The sequence below is a fragment of the Microcaecilia unicolor genome, chromosome 1, assembly GCF_901765095.1.
Source record: "Microcaecilia unicolor chromosome 1, aMicUni1.1, whole genome shotgun sequence".
NCBI lineage: Eukaryota > Metazoa > Chordata > Amphibia > Gymnophiona > Siphonopidae > Microcaecilia > Microcaecilia unicolor.
In genome coordinates, this window is record NC_044031.1 from 489651656 (window position 1) to 489667580 (window position 15925).

The 15925-nt window shown below is 45.9% G+C and overlaps 1 protein-coding gene across 7 annotated transcripts in view; it reads right to left on the bottom strand.

Moving 5' to 3' along the window:
- Window positions 1–1239: 1239 nt before the first annotated feature.
- Window positions 1240–15925, bottom strand: part of PCMTD1 (protein-L-isoaspartate (D-aspartate) O-methyltransferase domain containing 1) — a 217769-nt gene continuing 203083 nt past the window's right edge. For all 7 annotated transcript variants that reach the window (XM_030214347.1, XM_030214297.1, XM_030214304.1 and 4 more), the window contains one exon: window positions 1240–2798. In XM_030214347.1, coding sequence (XP_030070207.1) covers window positions 2428–2798 — 371 coding nt within the window. In that variant the 3' untranslated portion in view covers window positions 1240–2427. The remainder of the gene's footprint in view (window positions 2799–15925) is intronic.

The following is a 15925-nucleotide window of genomic DNA, read 5'->3' on the forward strand; positions in this document are numbered from 1 at the left end:
GTTGCATCTCACTATATAGGCTAATAGGCACAAAATCCTGACTGCTTGCATCCCTTCTAACATCTGAATGTTATCAAGCCGCAGGAGGATAGGAATGATTAAACCACAAGCATTTTTGATGAAGCAAATCCATAAACAAACTATAAATAAATTGGAGATGCCATTCCTGCACTGGCTTAGGCAGAGATAGTTATTAGCTGTTAGTGCCTATTAACTTGGTTAAAGTAGCAGTATTTAAATGATTTCTGATCACAATTAGCTAGAGCTTATAAATGGTTACAATATTTCAAAATTCATTTAGGGCCCCCTTTTACCAAGCTGCGCCAAAAGGGGGCCAGCACTGGCGCATATTTTACATGCACGCCAAGGCTCCCATTTACCACAGCTGGTAAAAGGGAAGTCTCGCATTCCTATAGCAAATGGCTGAGCAGCAAGTAAAGCACTTACCGCTTGGCCATTTTGAGGGGGAGCCCTTAACACAACCCCACTGAGGTGGTGGTAAGAGCTCCTGTGTTAACCCAGCAGTAACCGGGCAGCATGCAGCACTGCCCGATTACCGCCAGGAACAATTTTTGTAGCGCCGGAAATAATGGCGCACTAGGGGTGGGAAGTACCACCGGGCTGCTGCGGTAGCCGGCAGTACTTCCTCTATAGTGAGCAGTAAGCCCGTGTTGGGATTACCGCTGCTTAGTAAAAGGAGCCCTTAGATAGTATTTCGAACTTTAGTTAAAATTCTTTTGCTCTGGAATCTTTCAGTTCTGCAGTTGTGCTGCAGCTTTCATGGATTCAATGTTCAGCTGACTGGTTATACAAACGACTTTAAACCATATGTTCAGTGGAGCTAATTTTAACCAGTTATATTCAGTAGTCTGATTTATCCAGTTATCTGGATAATTTTACCTGGACACTAGTCCGTTGAGTTTCAATTCCTTAATGTTTGGTTTTGGAATCTTTCAAACTGTTGCACTACACAGTTAAAATGTTTAGATTGGTCAGACTGTACTGAATATGACTCCTGTCCAGGTAAGTGGAGTGGAGGAGTGGCCTAGTGGTTAGAGTGGTGGACTTTGGTCCTGGGGAACTGGGTTCGATTCCCACTGCAGGCACAGGCAGCTCCTTATGACTCTGGGCAAGTCACTTAACCCTCCATTGCCCCAGGTACAAATAAGTACCTAAGCCGCATTGAGCCTGCCATGAGCGGGAAAGCGCGGGGTACAAATAAAAAAGTAAAACCACATCCCTTAAATTCCTCTAATTCTGCCTTTCAACATACTCTAGATAAATTTTATTTGATCATCTTGTTGACCAAAGAAAACTTATGTGGTCTGGTTAGCAGGGGATGCGATGCAAGAGTTTTAATATCAGCCTCCATGTACTCTTTCACTGTACAGATCTGAGAATATATATATTTAATAAACAGCAGTGATTATTTACATCCATCAGGGATTCAGGTAAATTTGTGGCTGCAGAACATTATAGAAAAGCAAATGATTATTATTTTATCTTAACTATTGTGGGGTATAACCACAATTTGGATAATCAGCATCATCAATTATACAACATGAGTTGGTAAAATCAGGGTTATACTGTACCAAAAAGCTAAGGTTGGATCTATATAATTAGAGTAACAGAGGGCACTTGGAGGCATATTTTCAAAGCGCTTAGCCTTCCAAAGTTCCATAGAAACCTATGGAACTTTGGAAGGCTAAGTGCTTTGAAAATATGACTCTTAGTCTAAATTTGTTTAACACGATTATGCTTTTTGTTGGGAATTAAGACAGTCGCTTTTTTTTTTTTTAGGTCTTTCAGCATATATTACAAGCACAGGGAGTGATGCAACAGAATCTTTTGAAAACTTGCATTTTTTGGAACATGCATTTTCTAGTCAGCCAATTGAGGACATATTTATTGCACATCTGTATTCACTGGAATACAGTACTAAATCTGGGACACTAAGAAAACCATGGTGAGCTTCAAAAATCACAAATTTGATTTCACTTTCTGATTAAAAAAATCAGCAAGATTAAAATTTTCCCTATAATAAGAAATGCAGACAATAGATAAATCACAATGCATCTGTGTTACAGTCATTCAGTATCATATATAAAATCTCATTTGTTCTTTTCCATAAAACCTACTATGAAACAAATATTTTTCATGCAAAATCTTGAGTAATGTTGCATACCACTTTGCAATAATTTCAAGCAAATGTGAAAAGTTTCATTTTTCAAAACTGAAAATTTAAATTTGGAAAAGGAAATCAAATCAAAGTCCTCTGTCCTGTTAAGTTATAACAGAAATACATTGTTATCATTGTATTTTAATCGTCCTGAAATAATATTTGCCCAGTTATTTCCCTAACAGATGCTACATTTTCAAGAGCAAAGGTACATCTCAGTAGGCATCATACGTACTTTTTAGTTCAAATTACTTTTCTCGATAGTATGTCAAGTATGCCTTTAAGGATTCAGGTAATGGTAGACTCATAATTTTTTCTCTGAGTAGATTTCGAGGTGGCTCCTCTGGCTTCATGGCTTCTATATGTTCTTTCTCCTCTTCCTCTTTGCTGTCATCGTCCATCTTTTCATCATCCTCACTGTCTAAAGAATGAGGAATGAGCTGATTGCCTACAAACACATAGGTGTTGGGCCTGCGCCTACGGCATTTCCTACGTTTTCGCTTTGGTGGTGCTTTTTGTGGGATACCCTTTGCCTGCATCTCATCATTTATGAAGTTTCGAAGAGTACGACGAATATAAATACGAGCCAAATCCTGTAGGCTTCTGACAGCACATGCAGCTTAAAAAAAAAAAAGAGTAAACATTTTCATTATTTGAATTTGTTTCAAATACCTCATCAATTACACTAACTTCACATAACTTTGCAGCAGGGATTACTGGGACTCCAGTTTGCTAACATAACACTTTGAATTTATCACATGACATGACCTTAGAAAATAATACTTGTAACATTAGAAATTAAAGTGTGAAATTCAGAATCGAAGTCAAATAGCTATGGACTATTTAGGTAATTTTATAACAGCCTGTACCAGGGGCGTATCTGAACTGCGGCGGTAGGGGGGGCCAGGGCCAGAGAGGGGGGGCACATTATAGCCCCCCCCCCCCGCCGCCGCCGCCGCCGCCATTGCCGATCCCCCTCCCCCCAGCCGCTGCCATTGCTAACCCTCCCCCTCCGTTGCTCGCCTACCTTCGCTGGCGGGGGACCCCAACCCCCGCCAGCCGAGGTCCGCGTCCTCCTGCCGCTGCCGGCTGCCTTTGGTCCTTTCATTCTTCCATTGAAGCTGGCGCCGACGAAAAAGTTTCTTTTGAATCTGACGTCGCTGCACGTTGCACGTTGTACGTGCAGGACGTCAGACTCAGAAACAATTTCTGAGTCTGACGTCCTGCACGTACAACGTGCAGCGACGTCAGACTCAAAAGAAACTTTCGTCGGCGCCAGCTTCAATGGAAGAATTAAAGGACCAAAGGCAGCCGGCAGCGGCAGGAGGACGCGGACCTCGGCTGGCGGGGGTTGGGGTCCCCCGCCAGCGAAGGTAGGCGAGCAACGGAGGGGGAGGGTTGGCAGCGGTAGGGGGGTCCAGGGCGAAATCTGCGGGGGCCCAGGCCCCTGAGGCCCCACGCAGATACGCCCCTGGCCTGTACTAGCACAAAGTATATATGTACTTTTCATTAAAACAGCGTTTTGCAAAAGTTTTACTTCTTTGTTTCTTGTACTTTTCACTTTGCAGACTTTGCTTAATTTTCAAAATAAAAGTGCATGTGTACTTTTATAGTGAAAATTACCCCCCCACCAAAAAAAAAAAAAAAAAAAATTATGTGTGTGTATATACTGTATATATATTTTTTTCACCTGTTATTTTGTAAATATAATTATGAGACAAATATATTAACATTTGAAAATTTAAAATGTTTACATGCAAGTGCAATCTCCCAATCATGTCCTCAGGAACACCTCCTCAAACTGTGGGTAAAATTGTGCACATATAGGCTTGCATGCATGCAACCTCAGCTCAGTATTGGTAGGACAATTTTATAAAAACCCATTTCAAGGGAAAACAAAATCACATAAGTGATTTTGAAAATTGCTTTCCTCACCACAAGGGCTCTCAATCTAGTCCTTGATACATATCCAGCCAATCCAGATTTCAGGACATTCGAAATGAATACGCATGAGGTAGATTTGCATACATAGAGGAAGTGCATACAAGTCTCATACACATTCACATTGATGTCCTGAAAACCTGACTAGCTGGATGTGTCTCAAGGATTGAGTTCAAAATTACTGCCTTAACATAAGTTATTGTAAACAAAGGGAAAATTAGGTTCTTACCTTGGTAATTTTCTTTCCTTTAGTCACAGCAGATGAATCCATTAACTGATGGGTTGTATCCACCTACCAGCAGGTGGAGATAGAGAACACTGAAAAACCATAGTGCCTCTTGGACGGCTAGCCCCAACTGCCTTCAGTATTTGAGATTTCCAAAGCAGAGTGAACCATAAAGGTATAACAACATAAACTTTCCTCACAGCGAACAAACGCCCCAGAAGAAGAGCAATAACCATACAAAGGAGAGATGAACTCAACCTCCTGTAATAGAACATCATGTAGAAATTTTGAGAACTGGTATCCAACTTCTCTCAATGAGATCTATATCTGCATGAAAGATCTGAACAAACAACAAGTCAGACAGGGAGGGATCATGGATTCATCTGCTGTAACTAAAGGAAAGAAAATTACCAAGGTAAGAACCTAATTTTCCCTTCCTTGTCATCAGCAGCAGATGAATCCAATAACTGATGGGATGTACAAAATCACTCCCTAAATAGGGTGGGAACAGGCCACACCCCGAGCAAGCACTTGCGCTCCAAAAATAGCGTCCTGCTTCACTGCAACGTCCAGACTATAATGCCGGACAAAAGAGAGCTGAGAAGCCCAAGTAGTTGCACTACAGATCTCTTGAAGAGAGAGTGCACCCGTTTCAGCCCACGAGGAAGAAATCGCTCTCGTGGAATGCGCCTTAAACGCTTCAGGTGGAGACCGACCTGAAAGCAGATACGCAGAAAAAATGACTTCCTTGAGTCAATGGGCTATAGTGGCCTTAGACGCCGGGCCTCCACGCCGAGGACCTGACAACAAGACAAAAAGGCGATCAGAAGTCCTGAAGTCATTTGACATCTGTAGATACTGCAACAGCAACCTGCGGACATCCAGAAGATGCAACTGCCCAAAGGAGTCCGGGATCTCTTCACTAGAAAAGGAAGGAAGAAAACTGGGCTGGTTCAGGTGAAACGCTGAAACCACCTTAGGCAGGAAGGAAGGCACTGTACATACCGTTACTCCGGACTCCGAGAATAGCAGAAAAGGGCCCCGACAGGACAGCGCCTGCAGCTCAGACATGCATCTAGCCAATGTTATGGCCACCAAAAAGACTGTCTTGAGAGTCACATCCTTCTCCGAAGCTCGCTTAAGCGGCTCGAAGGGCGAACACTGAAAAGCCTTCAACACCAGCCCCAGGTTCCAGGCCGGACAGGGCAACCAGACAGGAGGACGGAGCCTAAGCACCCCTCTGAGAAATCGGGCAATGTCCTGATGAGCAGCAAGGGACAAGCCAGCGACTTTCCCTCAATAGCATGATAATGCTGCCACTTGCATCTGCAGGGAATTGTAAGCCAGGCCTTTTAGTAAGCCCTCCTGCAAAAAGTCCAGCACTGTATAGACTGTAGCCCGCATGGGCGTGATCGCCTTTGAAACACCCCACGCCTCGAATTTGCACCAGATCTGAGCAAAAGTTGTGGAGGTGGACTGCTTGCGGGCCTGCAAGAGAGTGGAGATGACCTTGTTAGAGTAGCCCTTGTCTCTCAATTGCGCCCTCTCAATAGCCAGGCCATAAGACCAAATCGGCAGGGATCCTCCATAGACACCAGACCCTGAACCAGCAGGTTCAGCACCAGAGGCAAATGCACCGGAGCATCCAACAACATCCGGTGGAGATCCGCATACCAAGGACTCCTTGGCCAATCTGGAGCGAAGAGAATCACCAGACCTCGGTGCTATCGAATCCGCAGTAGGACTCGCCCTATCAAGGGCCAAGGAGGGAACACATACAGGAGCTCAGAGGGCCAGGGTTGAGCAAGAGCATCCAACCCTGCCGAGTGAAGATCTCTCCTTCTGCTGAAAAAGCAAGGTACTTTGGCGTTTGCACTTGACGCCATTAGATACATTCCGGGAGTCCCCCATTTGGCACAAATCTGATGAAAAACTTCTTCTGCCAGTTCCCATTCCGACGGGTCGATTTGATGCCTGCTGAGAAAATCGGCTTGCACGTTGCTCTGACCTGCTATGTGAGCTGCCGACAGAAGCTGCAGGTGTAGCTTGGCCCAGTGGCAAATCTGAGCGGCCTCTGCAGCCAGGGCCTTGCACAGAGTGCCTCCCTGACGATTTATGTATGCCACCGCTGTCGTGTTGTCTGACAGAACCCGGACAACAAGCCCCTTCAGAGTCTTTTGAAAGGCCATAAGAGCTTGGAATATCGCTCTCAGTTCCAAGCAATTGATGGACCACCCTGCTTCCACGGGTATCCACAGACCCTAAGCATAGCTTCCCTGGCAATGCGCTCCCCAGCCCAGAAGGCTCGCATCTGGCCCAGGCACCAAGAAGGAAGCGCAAGAGGCATTCCTTGGCGCAGCATCCTGTCGGAGAGCCACCACTGCATAATGAGCCGGGCCGCAGGGAGCAGCGTTAGTCTGCGCTGATATTCCTGGGACATCGGTGACCATTGTTGAAGCAGGGCAATCTGCAGAGGCCTCATATGCGCTCTCGCCCAAGGCACCACCTCCAAGTTGGCCGTCATCGACCCCAGCAGCTGGAAAAAGTCCCAAGATCGCGGGCGAGGCATCCGCAGGAGCAGACGGACCTGATTCTAAAGCTTGCACCGCCTTTGGTCAGGGAGAAAGACAAACCCTGAGGCCGTGTCGAACCGGACCCCCAAATACTCGCGAAACTAAGAGGGGGTCAGGTGACTTTTGGGTCAGGTGACTTCTGTCTCGCTGCACCCTACGCCTGGAATAAACTTCCTGAGCCCCTACGTCTTGCCCCATCCTTGGCCACCTTTAAATCTAGACTGAAAACCCACCTCTTTGACATTGCTTTTGACTCGTAACCACTTGTAACCACTCGCCTCCACCTACCCCCTCCTCTCTTCCTTCCCGTTCACATTAATTGATTTGATTTGCTTACTTTATTTATTTTTTGTCTATTAGATTGTAAGCTCTTTGAGCAGGGACTGTCTTTCTTCTATGTTTGTACAGCGCTGCGTATGCCTTGTAGCGCTATAGAAATGCTAAATAGTAGTAGTAGTAGTAGTAGTATATTGACCACCCAGCCTAGCGCCTGCAGGACTGCCACCACTCTGGCTGTGGCAAGACGACTCTCAGTTGCCCAATCCGCTCTGATGAGCCAGCCGTCGAGATAAGGGTGAACTCTGATACCCTCTCACGTTAGGCAGGCAGCTACGACCACCATTACCTTGGAGAAGGTACGGGGAGCTGTGGCTAGGCCGAAAGGCAAGGCCCGAAATTGGAAATGTTTTCCCAATACCGCAAAGCGGAGGAACCGCTGGTGTGGAAGCCAGATAGGAATGTGCAAATATGCTTCTTTTAGGTCCAGAGACGTGAAAAACTCTCCTGGCTGAACCACCGCAATGACGGAGCGCAGGGTTTCAATGCGAAAATATCATACTCTGAGGGTCTCGTTGACTCTTTGTAGGTCGAGGATCGGTCTGAAAGACCCGCCTTTTCGAGGCACGACAAAATAAATGGAATAGCGGCCGCAGCCACGTTCGGCGCCGGGACATCTGCTCTGAGGTGCAGCAAGACTTGTAAGGTCTCCTGTACCGCCGCCCGTTTTACGGCAGTGCCGCATCAGGACTCCACAAACACGTTTCTCACCGAGGCACCGAATTCCAGTCGGTAACCTTCTCTGATCAGGTCCAGGACCCACTGATCCAAAGTAATCTTGGTCCACTCCTCTAGAAAGAGGGAAATACGTCCTCCTATTGCAGGCATGGAGGAGTGGACCGGCGTCCCATCATTGTGGAGGACGCCCCTGAACTCCTGGCCTTGACCTGGCCCCTGCAGAATGTTTGTCCGAGTGAAAGGAGTTCCTCTGCTGAAAACGGGTACATTGAGAAAACCCAGCAGAGCGCCCCGGGCGATACCTGCGAACTTCACGGAAGCGAGGTCTGGAAGAGGAGGGAAAAACAGAACCTTTGGAAGAAGACCTCGGCCTATCCTCAGGTAACTGCTGGGGTTTGGAGTCCCCCCAGGTCTTTTACAATCTTCTCCAATTCCTCTCCAAATAACATGAGGCCCCGAAAGGGTAGCCTCACCAGCCTTTGCTTAGAAGCCATGTCAGCCGCCCAATGCTGCAGCCAAAGAAGGCAGCGAGCAGAAACCGCCACAGATATCTGTTTAGCCAAAGCTCTGTCCAGATCATAAAGGGCGTCAGCCCAAAATGACAGGGATGACTCCATCCGCGGGGCAAACTCAGAAAGGGGACCCGCACCATCGGCGGGCTGTTCCACCACCTGTTGTAGCCAGGAAAGACATGCCCGGGCTGCATAGGAACTACAAATAGACGTCCTCAAGGCAAGGCCCGCAATTTCAAAGGACCGCTTCAGCGTGGACTCCAGCCGCCGGTCCTACATGTCTTTCAAAGCGACCCCTCCCTCTACTGGGAGAGTGGTCTTTTTTTGTCACCGCCGTGACCAATGCATCCACTTTAGGCATCCCCAAAGGGGCCAAGTGCTCTTCACGCAGAGGGTAAAGCTGACCCATAGCCCTGGCCACTTTCAACGGCCCATCAGGGTCAGACCATTGAGCAGAAATAAGCTCTTGGATGGAGTCATGCACCGGAAAGGCCTGAGTAGGCTTCTTAGTACTTGCCATCCTAAGATTAACAGAGGAGGCCTCGCCTTCAGCAGGATCATCAATCGAGAGGGTCTGCGGGGCCTGCCAGACGCCTCAGACTACCCACAGCCCGACCACGGGGGGGGGATAGGATATGCGCCAATTTCAGAAGGGGAATTTACCCATCTATGTTTAGCGTGGTTCCAACGCTCAGGGGAAGAAATAACATCTGAAGCCATCCCCGGGGCCTCAGCACCCGGAGGGAAGCCAGGATGCAACGCAGTGTCAGACACCTGTGGCAGAGCTCTTTTCAGCATGAACGCCTTATGCATTAAAAGCACAAATTCAGGGGAGAAAAACTCACCCTGGTCCTCCGCCTCCGAATTAGGAGAAACGGATGTAGGAGCTCTTCTGGCAGCCTCTAAACGAGGCATTCCCCTGCACTCAGACTCCTCCGCAACCATGAGGGTCGAGACATGCAGCACTCCAAAATGGCACCCGCTGCTAGCTCCATCGAGCGGGAAGAAACATCGCTCGCCATGCTCATACTAGCGTGAGCGTCTAAGGAGCATGTTTTACACAGCCTCGCTCCTGATCTGTGTTTACCACAACGGGAGCAGCGCTTAACTCCCTCAGCAGCCATTGCCCGACTTGACGGAAATATGGCAATAAAATGGCGGCTTCGCGCCAAAACTTACCCCGTTTGGAACGGCGTCCATGGGACCTCCCCGGAGGAGCTGGGCACCACTCTCACCTCAGAAGACCGAGTTAACGAGCTCCGGTCAAGCTGCACAGAACCAGAATCTCTGGAAAAAGCCTCAGAACAGCCACGCAGTAAAAGTGCGCTTTTTTTTTTAACGCTGTGAGGAAAGTTGGAGGCAGGCAGCAACAGAGGGACTCCAGGAGGCGGGGGAATGGGTAAGGCAGGGAAAGGGTGAACCTATATGCCTTTAAAGTGGGCACCACCAGCCACAACACCCCTGCTCAACTGGCAAAGTACAGGAGCCACCCCAGGCAGTCTAAAATCCAGGAGCTGATCAAGCTACGTCCACACCTGCTGGGAGATAGAGAAATACTGAAGGCAGTTGGGGCTAGCCGTCCAAGAGGCACTATGGTTTTTCAGTGTTCTCTATCTCCACCTGTGGTAAGCAGATACAACCCATCAGTTAATGGATTCTTCTGCTGCTGATGAAAAGGAAGGAGACTATAGACACGTGGCTCAGTTTTCCTGTACTGCATAGTGAAAAAACAGTAAAAGCAGATCACATACAAAATACCAAAACAAGTAAATAAAAAGAAGTGGTTTATTAAACAGTTACCCGATGTGGCCACGTTTTGCCCTCAGGCTGCGTCAGGGGTAAAACAACTAAGAGGGGTAAAAAACACAGTACACCCTTAATAGTAAAAATCAAACATCTATTCCACTTCTTCACATAAACAGATTCACTTGTCTCAATGAACTGGCAGCATAGTTACTATATAAATATAAAACTGGGAAATGGATAAATAGGGGCGAGACCAAGATGGCGCCGAAACGCTGAGAGAAGTGAGGCTGCTTAGGAGGGCTTGCTGAAGATTTTTGAAGTGAATTGATTACCGCTGCCGTTATGCCTCATACTAAAAGAAAGGGGCTTGTATGGTCTTTACCGCTTCCAGCCCTTGCGTCTTCCCCAAAGCAGCAAACCCTCGACAGCTTCGCACTCCGGTGCCCACAGACTATAATGGGGGAAGTTCCGTTGTGTGTGCCAATGGAGGAACCTCGACACCCCTGGATCATGAACCAACACTATCCCCCCCGGAAGTCGAGATACCACCATGTCCTGCCGAGTCGTGGGTGGAGATGACGGGTCCCAAGAACGCGGAAGGCGCTGGAGTTGGGCCCTGTGGTGGCGGCTCCTCATCAGGGTGGCCGGCAGAGGAAGCAGAGACCTTGGATAAGAAGGGTGCATTGAACCCTCTCATGGTGGTAACTCTTGACGCCCTCTGGCAGGCAATTGAGAAACTGAACTTTTCTGTTACAAAATCAACCCAGGAAACAACACCACTAGTTTCAACGGTGGAGCAGCTTTCCAAATCGATGGATAAATTAAAGCAGAACTTCAATGACCAGGTACTAAAATATAAAACTGATGTTGTGACTATTAAGGACAATGTTTCAGCAGTTATGAAAGATAATACGCTTATATGTCAAAAAAATAGAACAAATTAAAAATTATAATAGACATCTAAATATGAGGATATTGAACTTCCCAAGGCCTGTTGGAATTCTTCCTTTAGAACTATTTAAAAAATACCTTATTGAAATTTTCAGCTCAAAATATTCCTCCTATAAATAAAATATTCTTTCTGCCGGAAAAGAAGAGACAAGTAGTTTCTTCTGAAGAAATGGAACAGGTCCAGGAAGAGGAGAAATTGGATGATTTAAGAAATATTTCCTTGATTTTGGAGGACTCATTATCAGAAGTAACAAAAAGGGCCACTTATGGGTATCATTCGTATTTGAACAAGATTTTAATGCCATTTTGACGTTATATTTTAAGAATGTTAACCAAAAATTTTGTGGTCAAAAATTAAGGATATTCCCAGATGTCACTAGATCTACTCAAGACAAACGGAAAAGGTTCTTAGATATGAGAGATGAAACAAAATTGTTGGGGGCTGTTTTTTTTTTTTTTAAGCTTACCCTTGTAAATGCATAGTTAAATATTTGGGATTCAAATGTTGTTGTTTTTTTAATCAAATCAGCTTAGGGCTTTCACAGACCTGAAGAGGGTATCAGGGGAATTAACAACTGCTAAACAGGCTGTATGATTTAACTTAGGATGGGCTGGGTCTTTCCTTGTTTACTGTATTCCACTTGGATTTCCTTAAATGTTTTGGTCACTCCCCATGTTTGTGGTCTAAGGAAGGGTTAAATACGAAACAAAAACGAAGTCAAAAGTTTTTTCCTTTTTATGTGAAGACATATTGAATTTGTATTATCTCCCTGTGTTGCATGTAAAAAGTTACTTGTGTAATATAAGTAAAGCAATAAAAATTACATTTAAATATAAAACTGGGATGGCTGAACCATAAGAAAAGAATTATACTGGACATCAATTTGTAGAATGGTATTTGTCTTGATTAAACAGAAAGTAAAAAGCTTGTGGGTATGCTTTACCTACAGATTTTTCACTAATTCTTAAAATACCAACTTTGTGTTATTTCAAAAGACCAAATTGGTAGATTTCCCAAGATAAAACAATAAGAAGGAAACAAGAAGGTGAAAGATGCATTATGGCTTTCCACTTGCCCTCACAACTAATTACATGGGTCAATATTCAAAGGATGGCTGCTAAATATAGAAGTTATTTATCTATGAATTTTCAATAGCAATATGAATAGTACCATCAAAAAATTCCCTCTAAATGCTCCAGCATTATCCAGATAGGAGTAATTCTAAATATAGCTGCTAAAACTTATGTGCATTCATGTGTGTATGGGTGCCTATACCTGCAAACGTTTTGCATAAACGTTTTTCTGTAAAAAAAAAAAACACGCTTAAATAACGTAGTATGTGTTTCCAAGGGATAGCATACACGTGGAGGGGCATTTTCGAACCAGGACGCCCATCTCTAAGGGCACCCATCTCTGAGAATGTCCCTGCGACGGGGTGGGGCATCCCGTATTATCGAAACAAGATGGACATCCATCTTTTGTTTTGATAATTCAGTCGGGGACGCCGAAATCTCAAGATTTAGGTCAACCTAAATGTTGAGATGGTCGACCTTAGAGATGGACGACCTCGGTTTTCACCGATAATGGAAACCAAGGACACCCATCTCAAAAACGACCAAATGCAAGCCCTTTGGTCGTGGGAGGAGTCAGCATTCATAGTGCACTGGTCCCCCTCACATGCCAGGGGGCACTGCAGTGGACTTCATAAATTGCTCCCAGGTGCATAGCTTCCTTACCTTTGGTGCTGAGCCCCCCCCCCCCCCAAAAAAAAAAAAAAAAACACTACCCACAACTGTACACCACCTACCATAGCCCTAAGGGGTGAAGGGGGGCACCTACATGTGGGTACAGTGGGTTTTGGAGCGCTCACATTTACCACCACAAGTGTAACAGGTAGGAGGGGATGGGCCTGGGTCCGTCTGCCTGAAGTGCACTGCACCCACTAAAAACTGCTCCAGGGACCTGCATACTGGTGTGATGGAGCTGGGTATGACATTTGAGGCTGGCATAGAGGCTGGAAAAAAATGTTTTTTTAATATTTTTTTTTTGGGTGAGAGGGGGTTGTGACCACTGGGGGAGTAAGGGGAGATCATCTGGTCAGTTTGGGCACATTTTCGAGGCTTGGTCGTGAAAAAAAATTGGACCAAGTAAAGTCGGCCAAATGCTCGTCAGGGATGCCCTTCTTTTTTCCATTATCGGCCAAAGACGCCCATCTCTTAACCACGCCCCCGTCCCGCCTTCGGTACACTGTCGACATGCCCCCGTGAACTTTGGTCATCCCTGTGACGGAAAGCAGTTAAGGATGCCCAAAATCGGCTTTCGATTATGCCGATTTGGGCGACCCTGAGAGAAGGACGCCCATCTCCCGATTTGTGTCAGAAGATGGGCGTCCTTCTCTTTCAATTATGCAGCTGATAGGCAGAACATGGGCAGGACTTACAATTATGCACATTACTTTATGGAATATGTGTTTATTTGGATCTGCTAGACCACCTTTCATTATATAATAACTTACATGCATATTTGTGGAGACACAATAGGAAAAACAATCATCATCCTGGAGAGTTTCCACCAAAGTAAATTCAGCCAAAATCTGTATAGCTAGGCTGTTTAATTTAGGCCAAAGCTAAACCGCCTAGCTATACAGACAGTGGCTGAATATTAATGCTATAAAAGTTAAGCACTATTTACGAATACAAATCAACATCAGGCCGCCCAAAGCCAGCCATGCGCTCAGTGATATTCTCTAATGCAAAAACAGGGGTGCATATGTGCAGCATGTCACTTACATATACATGCCCTGAAAGGGGGCATGTTTGGGGCAATGACTGGGCGTGTACTAGGCAGGGCCAGCAACTGAGTGTGCAAGATGTAGTCTATAAACGTCAGTCACATGGATGACGTGTACTCTAATGTACACCTCCTATGAATAACGATTAAATGGTAAAAATGTCTCTTTTGACCAAAAGCATTGATTGGTGCATTGTGTTGCTGGTTGGCATCTCAGTGCGTGATCAGGCGTCATTCTTCCTCTAGTTAGCTACTTCTCTGTTCCCACTTAACCTTACAGATCCTATTAACTCCTACTCTGCTCCATATGGAAAATTAGCAACATAATAACATAGTAAATGACGGCAGATAAAGACCTGAACAGTCCATCCAGTCTGCCCAACAAGATAAACTCATTTTACATGGTATGTAATACTTCATATGTATATCCGAGTTTGATTTGTCCCTGCCTTTCTCAGGGCACAGACCGTAGAAGTCCGCCCTGCACCGGTTTTATTCTCCACATACCAGCGTCGCCACCCAATGTCCGCTAAGATTACATAGATCCATTCCTTCTAAACAGGATTCCTTTGTGTTTATCCCACGCATGTTTGAATTCCATTACCATTTTTCATCTCCACCACCTCCCGCGAGAGGGCATTCCACGTATCCACCACCCTCTCTGTGAAAAAATACTTCCTGACATTACTCCTGAGCAGTGGCGTAGCCACAGGTGGGCCTGGGCCCACCCACTTTGGACTCAGGCCCATCCAAAATTGTGACACTCTTGCTGTGGCTAATTGGGATCCCCAAACCTTGCCAGCTGAAGATTTTCTCTTCTTGGGCAGCCAGCAGCACTTTCTTTGAGCTGACGCTGAGACCAGCCCTTCTGCACATCCTCAGTTTTCACACATGTAAAAGCACTGAGCATGCATGGCCTGTCGGCAGCAGCATCAGTTTGAGGCAAGTGCTGCCGGCTGTCATTTGGAAGAGTGCTAGCTGCTTGAGGAGGAGGAGGAAATCTTCAGCTGGCAGGGTTTGGGTATCCCCGCCAGCTCAAGTATTTAATATTTGGGGTTTGTGGGCAAGGAGGGGTGGGGAGAGAAGCAAACCAGAGGGGGGGCCGGGGGGGGGGGGGGCGAATTCCATGCCCATCCACCTTAGGCTCAGGCCCACCCAAAATTGCCCATCTGGCTACACCCCTGCTCCTGAGTCTGCGCCCCCTTCAACCTCAATTCATGTCTTTTCTCGTACGGTTTGCAACACAAATCCCATACCATTTTCATAGCTTTTCTTTGCACCACTTCCAGTCTTTTTACATCTTTAGCCAGATACGGCCTCCAAAACTGAACACAATACTCCAAGTGGGGCCTCACCAACGACTTGTACAGGGGCATCAACACCTCCTTTCTTCTGCTGGTTATACCCCTCTCTATGCAGCCTAGCATCCTTCTAGCCAAGGCCATCACCTTTTCACATTGTTTCTTCACCTTCATATCCTCCGACACCAACACCCCAAGGTCTCTCTCCTGAGTCGAGATTACTAATCTCTCCCCTCCTATTCGTTATTTCTTTTGGGTTTCTACACCCCAAATGCATCACTCTGCACTTCTTGGCATTAAATTTTAACTAATACAAAAGTATATATAAATGGAAGAACTTAAAACTTCCTAAGTCAAAAAATTACTCACTACTAAATCTCAGAAAAACAAATTAATCAAAAAGTAATAGCTCACTGCAACAACTATCTCTCACAATGTGATATGTGTTTTAATATGCTCAGTTCGTACCCATTCCAACCATTATATCCCCAAAAGGAATATGTGGTAGTATCACAGATGGAATCATCATAGCACATTAGGTGTTCCGCCTCCTTATAATGTATGTACATACAGCTAAGCCATCCATAACATATATACGGCAGTTGATGATAAATTCTAATTCATATCTGTTTATCTGTACTCCAACACAATATCTCTTTGTCCTTTCTCTCTTCCCTCCTGCGAACTCCCC